This window comes from Pelophylax lessonae (genome assembly GCF_965119305.1).
Source record: "Pelophylax lessonae genome assembly, chromosome: 5".
Taxonomy (NCBI): Eukaryota; Metazoa; Chordata; class Amphibia; order Anura; family Ranidae; genus Pelophylax; species Pelophylax lessonae.
In genome coordinates, this window is record NC_138772.1 from 205,864,138 (window position 1) to 205,887,746 (window position 23,609).

Genomic DNA, 23,609 nt, shown 5'->3' on the forward strand with positions numbered 1-23,609 from the left:
CAACCTTTTCTAATTGTGAAGTTCTGAAAAATTGTGTAAGTTGAGTTTGGAAATAAAATATTTTAAATAACTTTATTTTTATAATTATAATTGTTTCAAATGTAGGTACTGTATGTATGATATGTTATGCATTTTAGCTACATTAAAGCATTTTATGTTTACTGCTATGAAACTGATTTAAACTCTATTTTTAGAGTTGACATGATTTATACACATTCTGGTGAAGGAAGGTTGTTTCTAAAAGTTTATTTTTTCTACCCTGGGTAACATTTCTTCATTGTTTGTAGTCTACTTTTTAGACTTTTTTTTTTTGTATTTTACCATTTACACACATTGCATTAATAGGTCACGTATTTCATTTTAAAGTCAAATATAGGTTAGTGACCACAAAGAGCTTCTGGGGAAATGTCATCTAAAAAGTATGGAGGAAACTGACATAAACATAATTTTACCAAATTCTAATGATGAAAAGCTTTATAAGATATACGGAAAGCTATAGTTCAGAAAAATGTGGTAGCATTTATCAGTAATTATTTTTTTTCCAGCACAGCCACCTAAAAGGACGGTTGTCTTCTATGTAGCATGGCCTGTGAAAATAGTTAAATATGGTAGCAATTTATATTGCTATTTGTGAACATGAAGATTTCATTAGAGTAAATTGTCTTCTGTGCTGTTTGGCTATGGTCAGCCTTGATTGCTGTGCCACTTTTCTCTCATCTTATGCAGATTTTCTATTTCCTGGGATAGCCACATACATTATTAACTCTGCCTTATGTTATCAAGTCCATTTATTTTCTTTATTCATCATCACTTTTCTTAGATTTGTCTTTCTTTAGAACTTGCTATTAAAGTAATGTATTTTCTGCTCACTAAAGCTTTACAGTTTGCTCTGGGAGTTGATTTTTTTAAAAAAGTGATTTTTACTTTTGGTAACGTAAAACTGTATTTGCTCCAAAATCAAACTATGTGCAGGAAACAAAGATATTTACATAAATTCTTGCTTGATGGTTTGGCTGGAATAATCACAGGTTAACGTCTTTTTTTGCAGATCAACATCCTACATTTGATTTTGCTTTACTTTAAAAAACTAACTATCACCCAAAACTACATAAGTCAGGCTAAATTCCAAGAATATGGCACATAAAGGAATCTGACTGTGTGATAAAACTAATTTTTTAGAAAAAAACTTTAGGCTACGACCCCTTCTGTGCACCCAAATGAATCACGGCACACCACACACACCCCTTTGTAAACAGACAGACATCAAACTTTATGATGTTTACAGTGCCATGAAAGATTACGTCCATACTAAATATAATAGAGCTCATAAAAGTGACAACATATGTTGGCATCATTTGGTTGCCATATTGGGCTTTACCTTTGACATCCCTGTAGATGTAATCTGAAAAGAATATTCTGTCAGTGGTGAAGAGGGTGCTGTGCGAATTGAAACCCCTATGTTCTTACACTATTGGGCCTTAAGTGGAAGTCACATAATAAAGTTCAACTATTTTGTGATCACCATACTATATGAATATAACAGTTGTGGCAGTTTTTTTTATTTTATAGTGTTAATTTTACTATTTACAACAGACTCATGCCTGGGCTTTGAATCCTGTAAACACTGACTCAAGTAAAACTACAAATACCTAAATGTGTGCCTGTTGATGTTGGAATATAATAGGATGCCTTTCTATTCTTACTGGCTGTCCCATGCCAGATGTATATTTGTTTTTTTTTTTTAGATTTTCAATACATTATCAGAAGACATTTATCTTTTTTAATTCTACAACCTTACTTTTTAATGTCATTTTCAACTGGTAATTCCAATGGAAGATTACATTTTATATGTTTAGAAACCTGATCATTGAATTTTAGAAATTATTGACACTAAAAATTTGAATAGAGAGTCTTTTTGAGATTTCCTGCAGTTTCAAGAAAAATATATTTAATTTTTTAAAGCAATGAAATGTTTGACAAATTTTTAAAATGCTAGTCGACAGTAAAGTAATTTATTTGTGTATTATATTTTTTTACCTGTTTTTCTACTGATGCTTCTCTATATGTAACTCTGTAACTTTGCATGACATTTTTACAAAATTACCACTTGAAAAGATTTATATACAACAGTGTATTTGTTACACTATGTTCTACTTTGCATTTCTTTTTACCTTTTTATTTTTTATCTTTTTTTTTATTTTTATGTTTTTTTTTGCAAACTGCAAACAAGTCAGAAATGTATCAGTATAAAATGCAAATATATGAATAAAACATTTGCCTTACAATGCAAGCTAAATACTGTGGAATAAATTAGAAATAGTTATAAGCATGTATTTTAATATAACTGCACAAAAAAGGATATTTTGCACCCTATTACACATATACATATTTCAACAGAAGTACTTAATGTATCGCTGCTGAAATAATTTATAATTAAATGCAACAAAATATGTTTTCAATTTCTTCTATCTGGTATAAAAGTTGTTTACTTTTTATTTACTTCAAATGTGTTCCTTGTAAAAAAAAAATAAAAAAAAATAAAAGATAAATAGTTTATAGCTACCAAAAACCAGTAGCCAAGGCATGACTTTACCATGGGTATATATTATGGTGGCAACTATGTGAAAACGAACGTAGTGGGAGACATTTTTAAATCTGCAACATTTGTAATTGTTCAAAAAAGTGGTTTTGTTATTTTTTAGTGCAGTTCAAGTGAAAAATTAAAGGTAACATCTAAAAAGCCAAATTGCAATACCATTTGTACAATTACATGTGCACAGATGTCATTAATGTGCTCCAGTTACTCATGGTATACCATGCTTGCCAGAATGTTCCTAGTTGTATGCCACACAGTATGAAGCTTGCATTATCGTCAAAACAATGTCATTTTGTGCATATTCACAATTCTGAAATTCAAGAACATATGTCAGCATACTAAAACGGTTATTCAATTAGTGGAATGGTTAACCAAAGAAGCAATATGCAATAGAGATAAGTTGCTGAAGTGCCTTTTTTAAAGGAAACAAAGGCTGCCTGGAAGCAGCATAATTACCCAAAATGGATGTAGATAAAGTATACAATTTTGGCTTTGATACATTTTCATTTACACTCAATCCTTTAAATTCTTCCTTCCCATTTGCTCAGTAATTACCAACCACAGGCAGACTTAAATCTTTACACACATGTCTTTGGTGTAAGTGTCTCATTTAAGGTAGAAAAATATTGAAAATAGTCATAAAAATAGCTATTTTGAAGTGTGCTGTAGCAGTTCTCATATATCTCATGTTAAGTGCAGCTCTTAAAACCTCTCTCGAAAAAATACTTGTTAAATAAGGATATTAGACAGGTCAAATACTGTTGTAGTGCAAATAAAAAAGAAACTTTTTTTTTTTTTTTTACAAAATATAGAAATGTTTGGTTCCAGTACCTGAACCAACATGTTCCTTTCAAGTATCTCTCATGAAAGAACAAAAATATTAAACATGTTACTTCCACTGAAAAGTCTTTTTTTTTTTTCTTGGTTTTTGGGTAAACAGTTTTTAAACCCCATAAGTTGCATAGTTCTAAGATCTTAAGCACCTTGATGAAAATTTACTTTGTATGCTTTTTCTTTTTTTTTCCTTTTTAGTATGCAGTAATAGTGCAAAGAAGGAAGTTGAGTCACCTGCACAGTAAAGTTGTTAAAGTAAAATAAAGGTTTGAACTAACATGGTGCTATAGATCTATTTCTGAATATCTATTTATACAACCTGCATAAATGCAGGAATTTGTTGTATATATAGATAAACAGGTGTATTCTTGTGCCTCTTTATATAGTATCCAAGCTCATAGCTATAAGAGCTAGAAATGTCCTTTTCATATACTAACTGCAGCAGGTGCAGAACATGCTCTTCCTTCTCAAGTTCATGTCCCGTTGATCATTTCCACTTGCAAGCCAACTGCAATCTTTTTGTGATTGGTGTAATACCAAATGTTCAGTTTACGAACAACCACACTCTTCCACAATCATGTTCTGGATATCCTTCTTAATTATATTTTGTCCATCATCATAATAGAGCATGGACATAGCTCTCAACTTGGAGGGAACACAGCAGGATTTAATGTTGTTGAAGGGGCTGTGACCTTTAACTCGATACTGGTGGATTACTGTGGAATGAAATGAAAGAGAGGCACCAGAAGTCCCTGCAATGTGGTTAGGGCAGTCTCCCTCGCAGTAGTTGGCGTGGTAGCCAGGAGGGGCTATGATCCAGTCGCTCCATCCTATATCTTTGAAACTAACGTAAAATTGCTTTTTGCAGCAATTACTTACTTTACCATCACATTCTAGGCCACGTTTCTTTCTTCTGTGTGGATGCTCATCTGTCTGCTGAGCAACAATCATTAGGAATGGCCTATGTGACTGTTCTTTTTCTTCCTCACCTCCATTTGTACCTGCTTCTCTCTCCTCATCATCTTTTCTCTTTCTTTTCCCAAGGAGGACAGGAGTCGCCCCTGTCTCTTGGCACTGATCACAAGCCACTCGAATGTCTATAGATGACTTGCCATGATTCAGTAAGCGTTGGATGCTCCCAGATATAGGGAATGTGTGCCAGCCACTTTTCTTTGTGTCCACCACTTTCTCAGCAATCAGAACTTCATTTTTATTTGTCTCAGATCCTTTATGTTCCTTCTGAACCTTCTGCTGCTGGTACAGCCGTATTGTTAATCTAGCCCGACTTCGGTTGGCTTTAGACAATTTTACAAAGAGCCAAAGTTCTGCTTCTCGGATTATCAATAAATCACTGCCTTCTTTGGAAATTTCAAAGTGAAGCACTTTCTTTGAGGGCCCTGCATAATATAATGACAAACAAAGAATTAATACAATGTTTAATCTTCAATATTTATATACATTATCATTAAATATCATAAAATGAAATCTAAAGCAAAACAATAGAAACAATGGTTCATTTCTACCCAAGTAATAGAAGATTTTCATCATATTTACCTTGGAGCTACTATATATGGAACTTTTAAAGTGGCAAAAAAAAGCACATACCACAGGCCCAGCAGAACAGAGAGGGCACCAAAAGACATGCAGGTAACTGAGATTGGATTATGTCAATGTAGAAGAGTTTATATATCAGACAATTAAGTATGTGTTTTAATCTTTTTCCTTTAGATTATAATATCTATATGATCCTGAGATTCCTTTACAAAAAGGAGTTTTTTTTTTTAAATGCTATTTCATTTACAAGGTTCTTGACTCCTGCTCAATCATTTAAACAATTAATTATATAATCCAATAACCACTTATAATTCTTTCTGATTATGGCCTTTTGATAACTTCCTTGCTGATTGCGGCATTTAGGATGTCTACATAACACAGGGACTAACATGTCAATAAATATTCTTGTTAAAAACTGCATATTAATTGTGTCTTGTGCTATGATCACATTGCATGTAATTCTATGAAACTTGCCACTGTCTTCATTAGGGAGATTTTAGCTAAATTTTTATCCTTCAGGCATCACAACACAAATATTATGGTATTAGGGTATTGTGAAAGGAAGGCACGGCACAGCGAATATTAACAAGCTTAAGAGATATTATAACCTTTGCCCACTTTGCTAAAGATGTGTTTTGTCATGCTCTTAATGCCATTTCTTCACTTTCTGTGCCTCCAACCTCCTGTCACTGGGACAGTAAGGGCCAGTCCACACCACATGTAGTGCAGTGCTTTTTTTCTGCATCAAAAACATGTGGAAAGTATGGTACATGGGTTCCAATTGCATAGCTCACACTGATGCCGTCAGTTCCAGTGCATTTCAGTTCCACAGAAAAAAAGTACAACATTTTGCTTTTTTCCTGCACAGGACTGTACTGGAACGCATCAAAAAAGCATAAAAAATGCACTGGACCTCAGTACAGTGACAGGAAAAGGAAGCAATGTGTATTTTAACTCCTCCCATGATCCTCTTCTGGTCACATGCATATCTGGACAAGATGGAAAATAAAAGGCTGTACTGTATCTGGACACTGATAGGCTCAATCAACAGTGGATATACCCAACAATGCCTTCTCTTGCAGGTATGACTCAAAAGTGAAATAGCCATATCTATGAATAAGTCTGCCGGTACAGAATTGAAAATAAAGATTTTGCAATTTAAATTTCCCAAAAAAGGGGGAAAAAAAGCATCTGGATTGCACTCGGAAATTAAAAAAGCACATGCAGAAACGTACCCAGAACAGATCTAGAGGAGGTTTTTGTGGTGTGAACTGGCTCTATGTGTTAGGAAATCTTTACAATAAAGAAGCAGACAACAACTGAATTCAAACAGGGGTTCTATCTCTTTCCCATTAAAAAAAAAAAAAACAACTTTGTCTAGAGTTGGGATTTATATGTTGTTTAGGAAACATGATTTAGTATACATAGTAAGCATATGTTCAGAGCAGCACTTATTTATTATATCTATTTTATAGCATGTGTAATGCATGTACGTATTTCACCCAGGCATTTTACCTGATAAACACAAAAGTAATGTTGCCTTTAACAACCGATCAGATCGCTAAAAATGGACATTTAAAATTATAAATATTTTTGTAAATATTTCCATCCCATTGGTCAAAAGTTTTAAATAAGCCAAATATATGTCATACTACCACTACATCGGTAATGATTTAAACTAGTAATTATCACAATCAAAAAAATTATATATCTTGGACCCAATTCTATAGCTACTGTATACTTTTTGTTCCTAGGCACCAGAGTGCTTGTAAATTTAAACAAAATAAGAATCATAGCATAGTTCACATCATGGTGACTGTAGAAACTGTACTTGGTTCCAGGGCATTATAATGGAATTGTGTTTGGGAGTGTAATGGAAAGACACAATTCTCTGAGCTAGTAATGGCCTGGAATAATGGTGCTATCTATCTATCTATCTATCTATCTATCTATCTATCTATCTATCTATCTATCTATCTATCTATCTATCTATCTATCTATCTATCTATCTATCTATCTATCTATCTATCTATCTATCTATCTATCTATCTATCTATCTATCTATCTATCTATCTATCTATCTATCTATCTATCTATCTATCTATCTATCTATCTATCTATCTATCTATCTATCTATCTATCTATCTATCTATCTATCTAGCTGTAATTAAGTCTATAGGTCCATGGTATCATGTTACTGGCTGCACAGCAGTCTGACATTTTGACTTGCTCCCTATATTGGTTTATGAGTCCCTGTGGATTGCATAAGCTAGATTTATAAGAAATTTAGAGGAAGCTTTGTCGCTGTCATTTATGTTTCTAATTTAACATGCTGTGTACGTGTTAATTATAGAACACTGCTGGTAGATATGCTGAGGAATGGATATAATCAGGGAACAGCAATTTTTGGGATGTTTTCTCTTATGCATATACTTGTTGGCATAATTGTGCTGATCGTGAACATCATGATGTGGGGGTGTTCCCTTGATTAAGACTCCATGTTCTTGGCAGAGGGTGAAATGAGTAATAGGTTCTGCTGGGTTATTTGATCATGAGCAAATGAAGTGTTTCTTTTTATAACAAGTAATACTTTATTAAGAGAAGGTGAATTTTTAAGAATAATTTGTTTTTACTGTTTAAATATAGTAGATGGTAAAATGATCAGTGCAGTAAGTGATATAAGCAGTTTAGGTGATGACTAGTTAGCAGAATGTTTTATAGCCTTTGAATTTGTTCCTACAGCACAGACAGTCCCATGCTTTTGTCTGCCAAAACATGTTATATACTGATAACTAAAGCACATAAAATGTGATGTGGTTTTTACTTGTAGAGAAGTTTTGGAGTTGATATACTGCTACACTTTCTACTCTGAGTCTTAAAGTATGCAAGGCAAAGAAACAAGTTCACTTTTAATGCCAATTTCACCAGGTGAAAATACTTACCTTTGCTCCCCTACAGCTCTGTTTGGTTGCTGGGAGGGATAGGAGTTAGCCCTTTGCTAGCTCTAGGACTTGGAGCCTGTTCAGGGTTGGGGACACATTCCTTTACTTTATGTGACAGTGCTGGGTGCCTTAATGGTCAATCACCAGTTCTTACATATGAAGGAATGGGTGTGACTCCCATACTTCCATAAACCTGCAAAGTATTGGGTATATTTATTTCTTCCCAGAATCTAAATGGAGCAGCTGGGTGCCAATTTATTGTGAACATGTGCTGATTATGGGGCCACCTTTGAAGGTATTATGTTGCTTTGTCTTGAATTAGAAAGCACATGTTTGACCTTAGTACTGTAGATTTTACGTGGCAAGTGTAAGGCCCCATTCACATGGGTGCTGACACCCATAGCACATGAGTAAGCCCCTTGTCTATGTGGCTTCACCTGTCAGGTGCTGCATGCACCTGGCACATTAATGGGTTTTGGGATGCAACAGCTTCATGTACGCAATGGCTCATCCCAGTTTGACAGTTGTGTTGGTATAGGTCAGCGATGGCGAACCTTGGCACCCCAGATGTTTTGGAACTACATTTCCCATGATGCTGAACTACACTGCAGAGTGCATGAACATCATGGGAAATGTACTTCCAAAACATCTGGGGTGCCAAGGTTCGCCATCACTGGTATAGGTGAATGGATCCAAATGTAAATGGGTGTGCAACTGGTGCTGTTAAAGTAGGATGAGCCATGATGTCCATGCAGCTACTACAACTAATAGACATAAATAGGCTGTCTGCGTGCAGCACCTGGCAACTGAAGTCACATAAATAAGACACTCATTCACAGGCTATGGGTGTCAATACCCATCTAAATGAAGCCTAAACCCCTGCCCCTGTTTTTTGTGTTTTATTTCCTATGATTTTCCTTTGTATATAATTAGTTCAGAAATAAGCTGACAGCATCAGCTTACTTCTTGAATCCCTATCTGTGGGATATTTAGAAATGCCCTGCAAGGCAATGCATTTCAGCATTAATGGTACAGGGCCTTTTGTACCAATATGTTTTTACTAAGAACTAAAGTTACTTTACCTTACACCAATCAGAGCCAAACATGCCTTGAAAGTTTGAATCTAATTGATGAAGGTAACTAAGAACTGCAGTTCTTAGTAAAAACACATTGATACTTGAAGTGCATGTCAAGACAAAATCTTTGATTATAGCACCAGTTGTGTTTTTATTGCTATGTGAGGCTCCATTATAGAGAATTTCCCAAACTTTCTGTTCTACTGATAACATTTAGCCTGGAAAACACAGATAGAAATAGAAAAATAAATGTTTAGACCCCTTGACATATTTGTATTTCTGTCTGTGTCCTTGTTGCACATTACATTGCTTCATCAGCAGAACAGAAAGTGAGAGAAACAACATGCCCTGTATGAAAGTAAAATCCTGACAGGGGTTCGAACTCTTCTCTATTCTATCCAGAACAAAAAACAAAAAAAAAAAAAACCTTTGGCTTGACATATACTTTAAAGATTCTTTGTAGCCTTACTGTGCAAATTCATAAGTGCAGTGCTGCAAAAGGTATGCTGGTATGCACGGTTGCAGAGACTCCTTCTTCTGCATTCAAAGCTCTGCTGTGGGAAGATATGGAGCAGTAGTGCATGGCAGGCTACAGCAGCTAAAACATGAGTCAACAGCAGACTTTATTCTCAGGTATGTTAGTAGTGGACCAATGATCAAAGAGTAAACATCTACTGAGCCTTTAATATTTAAATACCAATGTTATCAACAGGCTTAAAGTGGTTGTAAACCCACCTTTAGGACTTTTACCTAGAGGTGAGTCTTTAATAAGGCTTACCTTTAGGTACTCTAAATATCTCTTAAATTTGCACCGTTTAGGAGATATTTACATTGCATGCAGCCGATGACCTCATCGGCGCATGCGCTTTGAAGAAACGGCCGCCCGTGCCGTTTCTTCAGAACCCTGTGCCATAACCGGCAGCTCCCGCATGCATGCGTAGGAGTGATGTCACGCGGTTCCTGCCAGTAATACAGCCAGAGCCCGCAGACATGGAAGGAAGATGGGCAAAGATGGTTGCGGCCGTCAGCGGGGACAACGCTGGCTTCGTTTGCAGGTTAGTGTCACATAATGTGCTAGTATGCGATGCAAACTAGCACATTATGCATTTACTTTGCAGGGAAGCAAAAAAAAAAAAAAAATAAAAAGGAAGAGTTTACTTCCTCTTTAATTATTTAGGCCTTGTGTATAAAAGCACCCAATCCCTGATGCGCAGTGTACAAGATTTGAAATGTTCACTGCAGATCAGTATAGATGGTCACTTAACAAAACAGAATTTTAGCTGCTTCTAATTGATTGCAGTCTGTAACCCACTGCATATGTAGCTATAAAGGGATCTATAATATAGCCTAAGGGCAGAACAGAACTAAACTGTATCTAAGCACAAAAAACTGAAAATGCTATTTAGTTCATTTGCCCATGAATACTCCTGGGATGTATGACATCATTGTGGCCTAAGCCAGAAACAAGAAAGCAACAAAAGAATGGTAAAAAAAAAAAAAAAAGTTTAAACAAGGAAATATATTATACCTTTCTTTTTGCTTAAGCTAGTAGCATAAGGATTAGAAATTGTTAATATTGATTGAGAGAGTTTAGTTCCACTTAGTCCTAATTTTTGTCAGTGGTTTGTCAGTTCCTATAATGCTGGTCCTCATGCGTACTAAGGATAAGAAGAACTTTACTACCCTAAACCCCCATTCCCATCCTCTTTTTTTCACTTGGTAATCCACAAAAAAAATACTCACATGACCAGTGATCCAACAGTGTTCTATAGGGGTCTGACATCCCTCTACTGCACACCAGGTGCCGGGCTGCCATCGTCATTTGTGACATCATGAGGAGGCCAGCTTTCTTGCAGCTGCCCTTTATGATGCACATACACCCTTATTCCATCATCAGGGGGCTGGCTTCAAGTACCAAAATGGGTACAGCCAGCCCTCTGATGAAGTGTCATGGCACATGCCAAGTAGCATACCCCCCCTCCCCCCTTCTCTTGAGATGCTTAAACTGGGTATCCTATGAGGCTGTGGGTGATTGACAAGTCATTAACACCAAAGTGATAACCTAGTAAGTACAGGGAGAACGGGGAGAATACCCCCAAAAAAGATGATTAAAAAAAGTTTTTAAAAAAAATAGTGATTTTGAGAATGAGAAAGGGGGCCTCTTGGAATGAGATGGTTGAAAGTGGCAGTAAAGGGTGAAGGCTCACGTTAAGGGCATGTGCTTCATGATCTTCGTAATCAGAAATAAATCTTCAAATCTAAGGCAGAAACACTTTATGGATTTGAGATCAGTTTGAGTTCAGTTTGAAGTAAGTTTGGGATGCCTTTCAGATGCATTCACATTGTAAAAGAGAGAAAAAAAGGAAATAAATGCAACGTATGTTAAATGCAATGTTAAGAAAAAGTGTACTCTGTGCAAAAAAAAAAAATGAATTCACACACTATTTGATTTCTGTTAGAAATGCTAAATAAACAGCAAAAACACAAATGCCCAAGTGCACTAGCCCTAAAGTAGACTAATAGTAAAATAACACCCTCTTGCCTATCCTAACCAAAAGGAGACCCCCCCTAAGGGTAAAGGAATTTTAAAGGCCAAAAGAACACCACAAAATGTATAAAAGAAATAAGTTGAATAATTCATGTTAAAATCACAAGTATACATATGTACATACATAAAGCAAGAATATATATTAGTACAGAAAAAGTATAAACTAATATATATATATATATATACTAATATATATTGTTTCTTTATGTATGTACACATGTATACTTGTGATTTTAACGTGAATTATTCAATGTATACCTTTTATACGTTTTGTGTTTTTTTTTTTTTGGCCTTTAAAATTCCGTTACCCTTAGAGGGGTCTCCTTTTGTTTATCCTTGTTTGGGATGTGGGCCATTTGACACCCTACTCTGTTTAGATGAGTGCTCTTTTGATCTTGCCTATCCTACTGCACTAAATTCAAATATGCTACAAAAACTCTGAAGTACTTACCTTCCTAGAATTCCAAACTAAGTTTGCACTTTACTTTTATTCCTCAATACAAGTCATTGTAAACTCACAGTGATGTAAATGCATTCAAATGCATCTCAAGCACCCTTGTACAGTAGCCGTTATTGCCAAGGTTTTTAGCTCCATAATAAAATTTAAATAAACAGAGCAAAATCTGGGATCCATCACTGCTGACCTTCTTCTGAAGCTGTTAGTTACATGACTATTATGCTAAACCACTGGCTTTGGTGTCGTCCAAGTCACTGACCTTGAACAAGTGTGCAGTTCAAGAAAGCAGGACAAAAGTCAAAAGTCCTTATCTGCATGCTTGTTCCAGATCAATGTTGAACTTCTGATTCTTCCTGCTGACCTCCACATCATTATAGGACACAGTAGTAACAAGGAAGTCAACTGGAGGGAGCATTGACAGCTGTGGGGACCCAGGAGACCTAATTTTACAGGTATCCCTTGCTTGGAGCAGTTTATCATAATGACAAGGTCACTTTAAGTTGAATTTTACAACAACTACGTATTTTAAGTAAATGCATATAAAATTGATGTATTTTGAGACTGAGACATGTCTCATACATTACGTTTTGTGGTGTTCTTTTGGCCTTTAAAATCCTGTTACCCTTAGGGCGGTCTCCTTTTGTTTATCCTTGTTTGGGATGTTGGCCATTTGACACCCTACTCTGTTTAGATGAGTGCTCTTTTGATCTTGCCTATCCTACTGCACTAAATTCAAATATGCTACAAAAAATCTGAAGTACTTACCTTTCTAGAATTCCAGACTAAGTTTGCACTTTACTTTTATTCCTCAATACAGTGATGTAAATGCATTCAAATGCATCTCAATCACCCTTGTACAGTAGCCGTTATTGCCAAGGTTTTTAGCTCCATAATAACATTTAAATAAACAGAGCAAAATCTGGGATCCATCACTGCTGACCTTCTTCTGAAGCTGTTAGTTACATGACTATTATGTTGAACCACTGGCTTCGGTGTCGTCCAAGTCACTGACCTTGAACAAGTGTGCAGTTCAAGAAAGCAGGACAAAAGTCAAAAGTCCTTATCTGCATACATGCTCCAGATCAATGTTGATCTTCTGATTCCTCCTGCTGACCTCCACATCATTATAGGACACAGTAGTAACAAGGAAGTCAACAGGAGGAAGCATTGACAGCTGTAGGGGACCCAGGAGACCTAATTTTACAGGTATCCCTCGCTTGGAGCAGTTTATTATAGTGACAGGGTCACTTTAAGTTACATTTTACAACAACTAAGTATTTTCAGTAAATGCATATTAAAACAATGTATTTTGAAACCGCGATGTGTTGTTGTGCCTATAGTGTCTGCTGAAGGCTGGAATCAAGCCTGAGTTGGCTTACTTTTGCTTTGTGTATCATTATAGACTAATAAACAGGGAATTCAGACTTCCAGACAGCACACCTGGATTTTAAAAACAGGCTACCATATACAATCCAGTGTGAAAGAAGTACAAGTTTCAAGTCTAGTTTTACTGACGCAGGGGATGTTTAAATCCATCGTGGTAGACATGTTTTATAGCTTGTACAGAACATAGGATTCATGTACATATTATATACGTTATTTACATATTTCTTATTGACGTTAAAACACATTATTTTCCTTTAGTGTTCTTTTTTTCATCATCTCTGTGCAGTTCTTAGCCTCACAACTGCACGTGACATCAATGAGTGAGTCAGTGGATTGATCTGTCAGGCATGAATAATTATGTGTGCAAGTTAGTTTGGTCTGACAGTATCTGTATGCGATGTGCTGGGAACAGCTAGCCATAAATGGAAGACAACTACCTGGCATAGAAGAACCTGCAGCAAGAGTACATGTTACATACATGACAATAGGGAGTGTTGCTAAGCAGCTGATTTAAAGAACACGTGAAATAAAATTTTAAAACAAGGTCACCAAAAGTAAAAGCATCAATGATCATGGTTATGCAGCGACCCAAAGAGCACTAAAAACTGCTGCTTCAAAATGAAATGCTTTACACCAGGGGTCTTCAAACTATGGCCCTCCAGTTGTCCAGGAACTACAATTCCCATCATGCCTAGTAATGTCTGTGAATGTGAGAGTTTTGCAATGCCTCCTGGGATGTGTGGTTCCACAACAGCTGGAAGGCCGTAGTTTGAGGATCCCTGCTTTACACTATGTAAGAATAATATGGCTTTGCTAATTAGTCTGGAGGCAAATTAAGTCATAGTAACCTGTTAGGCCTTATATTTCTTTACATTGACCTAATATAAAGTAGCATTTGTTTGCTGTGCATATACGCTAGATTTTGGTTTGTTATTGGTCGTTATGCAGTTTTCTCAGTTATAATAGTTCCTAATGTGTCCTTATTAAATATGTACTGTATTTTCTGGCGTATAAGACTACTTTTGAACCTCAAAAAAATCCCCCAAAAATGGGGGGTCGTCTTATACGCCGAGTATAATATCTCCAAGGTAACCTAAGTATAATAATTACCGGTAGATGTAATCTCTCAAGACACTGGCTGTGTGGGAATCCTGTACTGGGATACCGTATGTACCGTAGCTTCGGCTACATACAGTATACCGCGCTGAGCCAATCAGGGAGAGCGATGTATTCTATTATTGAATGCAAAGCCTGCTCAGATTGGCGGAGTAACATCAGCCCGCCTCTCTGACTCTGCCAATCCGAGCAGGCTTTGCATTCAATAATAGAATACATCGCTCACTGTGATTGGCTCAGCGCAGTATACTGTATGTAGCCGAAGCTACGGTACATACGGTATACCGATACAGGATTCCCGCACAGGCAGCGTCTTGAGATTACATCTACTGGTAATACTTAGGGTACCTTTGAGATATTATGAGAGATTACATGTATTACAGTACTAGGGTACCTTGGAGATCTATGAGAAATCTGATGTTTTTCAATGGTGTTGCCTTGCTTCGGAAGGGGGGTAGTCTTATACGGCGAGTATAGCCCAAAACCTATGTTTTAACTTGAAAATCAGGGGGGTCGTCTTATACGCCCAGTCGTCTTATATGCCAGAAAATACGGTATATGTAAGTATAAGTAGTGGGTTTGATGCTTCAAAATGAAATGCTTTACACCAGGGGTCTTCAAACTATGGCCCTCCAGTTGTCCAGGAACTACAATTCCCATCATGCATAGTCATGTCTGTGAATGTCAGAGTTTTGCAATGCCTCCTGGGATGTGTGGTTCCGCAAAAGCTGGAAGGCTGTAGTTTGAGGATCCCTGCTTTACACTATGTAAGAATAATATGGCTTTACTAATTAGTCCGGAGGCAAAGTAAGTCATAGTTACCTGTTAGGCCTTATATTTCTTTACATTGACCTAATATAAAGTAGCATTTGTTTGCTGTGCATATACAGTAGATTTTGGCTTGTTATTGGTCGTTATGCAGTTTTCCCAGTTATAATAGTTCCTAATGTTTCCTTATTAAATATGTATATGTCAGTATAAGTAGAGGGTTCGATGAGATAAGAACCTCTCTTTGTCCAAGAAGTCAAATACTCACAAAGCCAGTTAAGATCTCTTGAAGCAACATGAGCTGGATAGAAACATGCCTTGCCAATTTGATGTATGTAAAATAATAGATAAACTAAATAAAGCTTTGCTAACAGTAGCTATATAAGGGAACCTTGTTGGAATACTGGCATATTATGAGTGACTCTTTGAGAGTAATATTACATACACAATATTTGTATAACTTACAGTGTATCCCCTAACCTCTGTGAAAAGACCTCCTGGCATGGCACACCACCGCCTGACTGATAAATACCAACAGTTAAATTATCCAGAAATAAACTAACACTGCAGCTTGATTTCCTGCTTAAATAGATTTTCTTTCTTGGCAGCATTTAACAAGGATACACAGTTTAAAAATATTAAGTATAAAATGAATCCTAACATTAAAAGGAGCTTTGTGCTGTGGCTATTCTGCTCAACAACATCAAACAATTATGTGGGATAATCCGGCTTATTCAATAACGCAATTCAAGGAGCAATAAAGATGCAAAAAGTGTAGAAATCCATAGCAACCGATCTGGTCACTTTGCTTATGGGATGATTCTTGATGCTGTGTATTAATGGTCATCTGACTTTTTGGAGTGTTTCCTTAAGACTTCTTTTTTTTTTTTTTTTTTTGAGGAATAGCTAAAAGCCCTGACAATTTTAATTTTTTTTTTTTGCCATTGGAGAAATTACACTTTGCTTCCTGTTCTAGAGACACAACAGGAAGTTAAAAAGAATCTCCCAAAGTAAAGTGGACATGTGTCCCCAATGGAAGGTAGTCCTTTGCGTCTTATTCTGGGAACAATTTTGGATTTCCCCTCTCATACCAGAACTGAAGAGAAAAAGGGGATTAAAGAAGGTATGTGTGTGTGTAGAAACCAACCGGCCCTTAGTTTGCTATACTTACCCTCTCATACTTCCCTTGTGCTGATGGTCAGTAGGACAAAGAGAGGGGTGAATCTCTACTGTGGGGACACAGACAGCAATAAAGACCTGACCCATGGGATAGGGTCTATCCCATGGGTGCTCAACCTTTGGCCCTCCAGCTGTTGCGGAACTACAAGTTCCATGGAGCATTGCAAGCTGCTGACAGTTACAAACATGACTCCCAAAGGCAAAGGCATGATTGGAATTGTAGTTCCTCAACAGCTGGACGGCCAAAGGTTGAGCACCCATGGTCTAACCCTTCCCCCACTTTATCCAAAAGTGAAAAACCTGGATATACAATATATAACGGGGATGTTAAAGGATAGCAAATTTACTTTTATTACAAGTACTTATATAGCGCCATCAATTTACTCAGCGCTTTACATATATATTGTACATCCACATCAGTCCCTACCCTCAAGGAGCGTACAATCTAAGGTCCCTAACTCACATTCATACATACACATACTAGGGCCAATTTAGACAGGAGCCAATTAACCTATCAAATGGAGATAATCTAGTGGTTTCCAACTTTTTATAAATACAAATGGAAAAATTGTAATATATTCTAAAACTGTTTACGTACTTTATTTCAGGGACTTATATAGCGCCGTCAATTTATGCAGCGCTTTACATATACAATGTACATTCCCATCAGTCCCTACCCTCAAAGAGCTTACAATCTAAGGTCCCTAACTCACATTCATACTAGGGCCAATTTAGACAGGAGCCAATTAACCTATCAAATGGAGATAATCTAGTGGTTTCCAACTTTTTAAAAATACAAATGGAACAATTGTAATATATTCTAAAACTGAAACACAAGTACAATGTAACCCTTTCAAGACATTGTAAATGCCTAGGAAAAAAAACAACTTTGGGCAAGGAGACACAACAGTATATTTCTACGAGGAAGATTTTAAGGTGGATTATGTCAAGGCACTTGGTAATTGAAGTGCCATACACAGAAAAAAGGATTTAATTCTTTGGTCACAAGGTTTTTTTTTTTTTTTTTTCCAGATCATTTAACTGATTTTGAAAATGAATAAACGTTTGCAGGATGTTCCCATCATAAGGGAATGGTCCCTTTTGAATTTTCACTCTTCTGTCACTTGCCTAAGTCAAATAGTTGTAAAAGGTCTGATAAATGTTACTCTCATGGAGCAAACTCCTAATGAAATATTGCCCTTGTTTGCCCTTTGTCAATATGATGTAAATGATTGCAGAAGGGCTCAGATCCGCCAAGATGAATGAGAATAAGGGCCTTTTTATACACAAGAAAAAAAAAATTGTCCCATGTCTGCTGTTAACTGCAATCACAGTCAATGAGAGAATCACAGGCAGAAAACTACCTTAACAGCTTTTGTCTGTGTATAAAACAGTGCCCTAAATCATGACTAAGCTCGTAGACATATTAAATCAGGGTTGAACATTTTTCTAATCGTAAGCAGAGAAACACTGCATTGTTTGTAATTTCTTGTGGGCAGTAATATATATTTTTATTTGACTCTGTGGTGCCTATTCTACCTCTTATACTTAGAAAAGCAGAGATGCTGCATTTATATAGCCTGCACGCAGCCTGTGCCAACGGATAGGACAGCAAATATCCAATGAGAAATTACCGCTGGGACTATGCATTTATGTATTAATGTAAAAGAAAGCAACAGGCAAATTTCAGAATGCAGTAACTAGTGCCCTCTAGTGGCCATTTAAATGAAGCTACCGTTCTACAGAGCATCACATTTTGTTGCATTGTGCATTGGACCACATTTTACCATCAATACATATTTAAGAATATAAAGTTAGGAACCAAGTAAATATAGGAGTCAGATTATAGCTTTGAAAAATCATTTATATTTTAGAACATTTTAAGAGATTAGCTAGGGTGGTGGAATTGATTTATTAAATTAAATGATATAGCATCATTTACATCTTTAACATAACAGGACATCTGTTAAATGGCTAATATTACATGCAAATCAATAGCTGAATAACCGTGTTGTCAGTCAGCCAGAATAATAAATACATACTGGCATTATGTCAGATGGAAGAAGTTAACTGACTAACGTGTGCTATTACTGCGCTGGCAGATGTACCCTGATCCAAGAGGCGAATAAACGCCTTTACTTTTTATGAAACCTCCTAGTTACAAACTTTTTTATGCATTATTGATGACTTTTTTAAAGACATGCGTTGTTAGTCTAATGACACAAAGGGGGAGATTTCCTAAAACTGGAGAGTGCAGAATCTGGTGCAGCTCTCCATAGAAACCAATCAGCTTCCAGGTTTTATTGTTAAAGCTTAATTGAACAAGCTGAAGTTGGAAGCGGATTGGCTACCATGAACAGCTGCACCGAATTCTGAGTGCTCCAGTTTTAGCAAATCTCCTCCTGCGTGTTTGATGCCAACATCTGGACCAGTTACAGCTTTAGACTGTGGGAGATGCAACTTGTGTCGCAGACCTCATTTTTTTACCACCAAATATATATCTGATCTCCACTGCCAGTACAGTAAGATCAAAAATATTATGCTAGTCCATTAATAATCAATGAAGCACTAAACAAATGTCAAAGAGGCTCATGGCGCTACTCCCTCAACTTTTGAAATCTGAGTTTTTACCTAAGTGAGCCCACCTGTCCTGAAGTGACTTTCTGCGCTCTCCATCTTCTTCTACTTCTTCTGTTATCCCGTACCTGAAACATCTATAGCTCACACACCAACCAGCCATTCCTAAGAAGACTTTTTTGGCTGTTCTAAACTCACCAGATTAGGTCATTTCATGTTCAGGGTGGTTGTGGGGTTGCATATGAGCCCAATGAGAACAGGGGAACTTCTTGAAAGGCTGACATCATAAACCAGCTGCACTCTAGCCGGATTTGAACTGATGTGACAACTTCAGTAAGTCTGTTAGACTACGAATAAAAACTCCCTCTTGCTCCATTTAAACAGTTACCCTCCTTGGGCTTCTAAATAGAGGTTTACTATGTTAACATTTTTGGATTAACTTTAGTTGCAACGCAGTAACCCACTTTTGAAATCTGAGTTTTTACCTAAGTGAGCCCACCTGTCCTGAAGTGACTTTCTGGGCTCTCCATCTTCTTCTACTTCTTCTGTTATCCCGTACCTGAAACATCTATAGCTCACACACCAACCGACATTGCTAAGAATGCTTTTTTGGCTGTTCTACACTCACCAGATTAGGTCATTTCATTTTCAGGGTGGTTGTGGGGTTGCATATGAGCCCAATGAAAACAGAGGAACTTCTTGAAAGACTGACATCATAAACCAGCTGCACTCTAGCCGGATTTGAACTGATGTGACAACTTCAGTAAGTCTGTTAACCTACGAAAAAAAACTCCCTCTTGCTCCATTTAAACAGTTGCCCTCCTTGGGCAATTGCTAAGAATGCTTTTTTGGCCGTTCTAAACTCACCAAATTAGGTCATTTCATTTTCAGGGTGGTTGTGGGGTTGCATATGAGCCCAATGAAAACAGAGGAACTTCTTGAAAGGCTGACATCATAAACCAGCTGCACTCTAGCTGGATTTGAACTGATGTGACAACTTCAGTAAGTCTGTTAACCTACGAAAAAAAAAACTCCCTCTTGCCTCCTTGGGCTTCTAAATAGTGGCTTACTATGTTAAAATTTTTGGATTAAAACAGTTGCCCTCCTTGGGCTTCTAAATAGTGGCTTACTATGTTAACATTTTTGGATTAAAACAGTTGCCCTTCTTGGGCTTCTAAACAGCTGTTTACTATGTTAACATTTTTGGATTAACTTTAGTTGCAACGCAACAACCCGTTCATCTATTAATCTATTTAAAAAAAAAAAAACAATGTAGACGTAATTTAAAATTTTCTGCAAAAAAAAAAAACTGGCGTATTCATCTGCACATTGGCGTCACCGTTGTTACGCCAGAAGAATAATACCTATATATAATCTTGTGTAGGGAGTATGTGCCTGGTGCCAATACAAGTCATATTAACAAAGCAGATGGATATTCTAAAAAAAAAAAAATAATAATAAATACAAAGTGAACATACATCTACATTGACCCTTTCGCTTCCCAGATTGGTAAAGAACTGTTGCTGTGCATTAGACCTCACCAATGACAGTTAGTTAGCCTCACTTATACAATGATTGGCTTGTAGTTCTTCTAATTGATAACACAGCCTCACTGACAGGGGGATCTAATGCAATGCTTTACTGTGTACTCAGAAGCAGCAAAAAAAGCTGGCAGGAATGTCTGCTCTGAAAGCATGCATACACACACACACACTCTGCAAGGCTTTCCTGCAGACAGAACATCTGAGTCAACAGGTTTTTTAAGACTGGAAACTCTGAGTGCTGTCTTAATTGTTTATATTGCTGCAGCACACTTTAAACAATATTGCTTATAGTTCCCGCACATACTTTGCCTTCCATACACTGCGCTAAACAATGGCATTCTTTTCTAACTGGCGGACGGACAAGATAGGGAACAAAAAAAAAAAAAAATGCTTTTACCAAAACCATTTCGTGCAAAAAGGAGGTAGCAAGCCCAGAGGTTTGACAGCCTTTTTACAGCTTCTGTCTGTGCTAGTGTTGTTTTCAGCAAACAATCTTTGGGGGAACGTGTTGAACTTTTTTTTTTCTATCCTTATGAATGGGAGAGAAGTCTCATGTCAAAACATACTCAATCTAGACCGCATTTCAGCACTGGAATTTTTGGAAGACCTTTTTAATAGCCTGTCTTGGGAGAAGTACAAAAAAAAAAGTTCTTTCAGAATGGATATCACACCTTTTTTTTTTTCCCTCTGTTGCAATAAGAGACGAGCCCTTGTTGCACAAAGGATGGGTCCCTTTAAGAGAGCAGTGGGATATCCTGCCATGGAATGAGAGTACAGATAGCTGCGGAACTTGTCTAATTTCACAGCTGGGAGCACTGCAAGTGCACAGCTTTTCTAACTGCTCTGCTACCTGGGATGGCAGCTGCACATTTTTTTGGCACCAGATGGGTTCAGTTCTTTCCCTGCCTAGGACTGGCTGCTTGTTGCTTCTGTTCACACTACTTTTCATGCCTTTGATTATCATTAACCCCCCTATAGCTGATGCTGAAGCCCATTGCTAGAAATAAGGTTGTTACTGTTTCACGTCAAGCTGATTGCTTTGCTGGGAGAGAAAAAAAAAAAAAAAAAAAAACATGCCCCGGGGGGGGCTTTTCGTAATATTTAGCTCATTGAGTTTTTGGAGAATGCTTGTATCCTCCCCCCTCCCCCCCTCTCACACACTTGTATTCTGTTAAAAAAAAATGTTCAGAGATATTTAATGTGAATTTAGCACATGCAAACAAAGTTAAATCACCTGCAAAAAAAAAAAAAAATGATTATCACTGATTTTATTTTTTTACCTGTTTTGGAGTATCAACCTAAACTTCCATGACAGCTGAAAAGTAAGGACAAACTTTTTTTAACAGCACCACTCACCTGCTTCGGCAAACGTGATGATTTCGGAGGTTTGCTCCAATATTTCATTGACTTCCGCTCTTCGCGCAATTCTGTCATCTATTTGCACTTGCCCATCATCTCCAATTTTCCCCACGTGAACTTTCTTGATGGCATTTAAAAGAGCTGCTTTGGGCACTGGCTGGGTGATGTTGGGTCTGTCCCTTAAATGCAGCATATTGAGAATGTGCTTCTTAACTGCCTCCACCATGTCATTTTGAGCACTGGGCGCATCCTTGTGGAATCTGGCCAGGGAGCATGACGGACAGTCAGAGATTGAAGTGTGCCCCTCAGATCCCGGCGTCGGCGTACTTCTCACTATAATCCAGCAAAGTACCAGCAAAAATCCCTTCAGCAAATGCACAGACATCCTGACACCAGTTTATAGAGACTTGCTTTTTTCTTTTTTTTTTTTCCTCTTCTTAAAAAAAAAAAAATAATATAAAAGTGTATCCTTGGAGTAAATATATACTTTTCTTTTCTCTGGGGGGGAAAAAAATAGATATATTCTTGTTAAGCAAAAAAAAAAAAAGAAAAAAAATCAGAAAAGGAGAAGAGGAAAAAAGTTTGTCAGTGTAGTTTTGGTTTGCAGTTTCTCTCTCTCTAGCCTAAGTGCTGTGAATAGTTGAGGCTGTCAGTGAGGAAAGCTCTGACTTCTGTCTCACAGTGAGAGAGAGAAAAGAGTGAAAAAGAGACAGACAGAGAGGACGGCTTGGCCTCAAGTGAGTGAGTGAATGAGAGGGTGGGAGTTTTTTAGTCTAGTATGAGTAAGGGCTGCAAGAAGGGGAGGAACATTGTGACAGGCTCCCTCCTTGTGCTCTCTCATGCTCTCGTGTATTCACCGCCTCCTCTCTTTTATCTTTCTATCTTTTTTTTCTTCTCTTATTCCTCTCTGTGAATCTTTCTTTTTTTTTCCATCTTTTTTTTTTTTTTTATAATGCATCTGCAGTTTTGTACATTATAGTATAAATGTAATATGCTTTGCTCCATTTCCATAAATGAATAGATCTTTAACACTCTGCACTATTAAGTGTTAAGATAGAAGGAAGACACGTTCTACTAATAGATATATTAATAAAACAATACCTATACTATTGCTGCTGCTATTGATCTGCTATTATGAAACATGCTAATGACACGGCTCCCCTGTATCACAGACGTGCGACTCACTCTGCTGAGCAACTTCAGTGAGTAAAGTAACACTTTTACTGTATAAGTGATTCAACACCAATAAGTGACTTGTTTTTACTATCTGTCTGCTTTTCATCCTTTTATGACGTGCTAGACGCTACTGCATAGGTCCAGACATACGTTGTAGTCTGCTCTTCTTAGAAATGCAGTCTTATTTCTTTCTGTATAAGTATGTTTTAAAGCTGAAAGCCCTGTTTTAATGGTACACGAGTTCTCCTAGTGTACTTTATACAGTATGCTGCGGATCAGCTGTCTATTTTAACTTCAGCTCGTTGCTGCTAAAGTCCAGCACACTGTAAAGGTAAAGAGGTACTGAATTGTATGATCAGGTATATGTAACGCATGTTCACGTTAAGAGCAGAGATTGCCAACCTGTACTATTAGGCTGCTCTAATAAGGAGTTTAGAATGTTCATTATCATATCATTACGTTATCCATTATCATATCATTATCCATTATCATAGCAT

The 23,609-nt window shown here is 37.0% G+C and overlaps 1 protein-coding gene across 1 annotated transcript; it reads right to left on the reverse strand.

Annotated features, from left to right (window-relative positions):
• Nucleotides 1-2,526: 2,526 nt before the first annotated feature.
• On the reverse strand, nt 2,527-22,668 carry INHBA (inhibin subunit beta A). The gene is made up of 2 exons (XM_082259380.1): nt 21,934-22,668; nt 2,527-4,827 (listed from the first exon to the last, which is right to left on the reverse strand). Exons 1-2 carry the CDS (start codon nt 22,319-22,321, stop codon nt 3,980-3,982), a joined length of 1,236 nt encoding a protein of 411 aa, XP_082115506.1. The 5' UTR covers nt 22,322-22,668; the 3' UTR covers nt 2,527-3,979.
• Nucleotides 22,669-23,609: the final 941 nt, after the last annotated feature.

Coding starts and splice junctions, on each gene's coding strand:
- INHBA (XM_082259380.1), bottom strand. CDS start 22,321: ATGTCTGTGCATTTGCTGAAGGGATTTTTGCTGGTACTTTGCTGGATT. Junction 4,828..21,933: donor CATCACGTTTGCCGAAGCAG/GTGAGTGGTGCT, acceptor TATATTATGCAG/GGCCCTCAAAGAAAGTGCTT.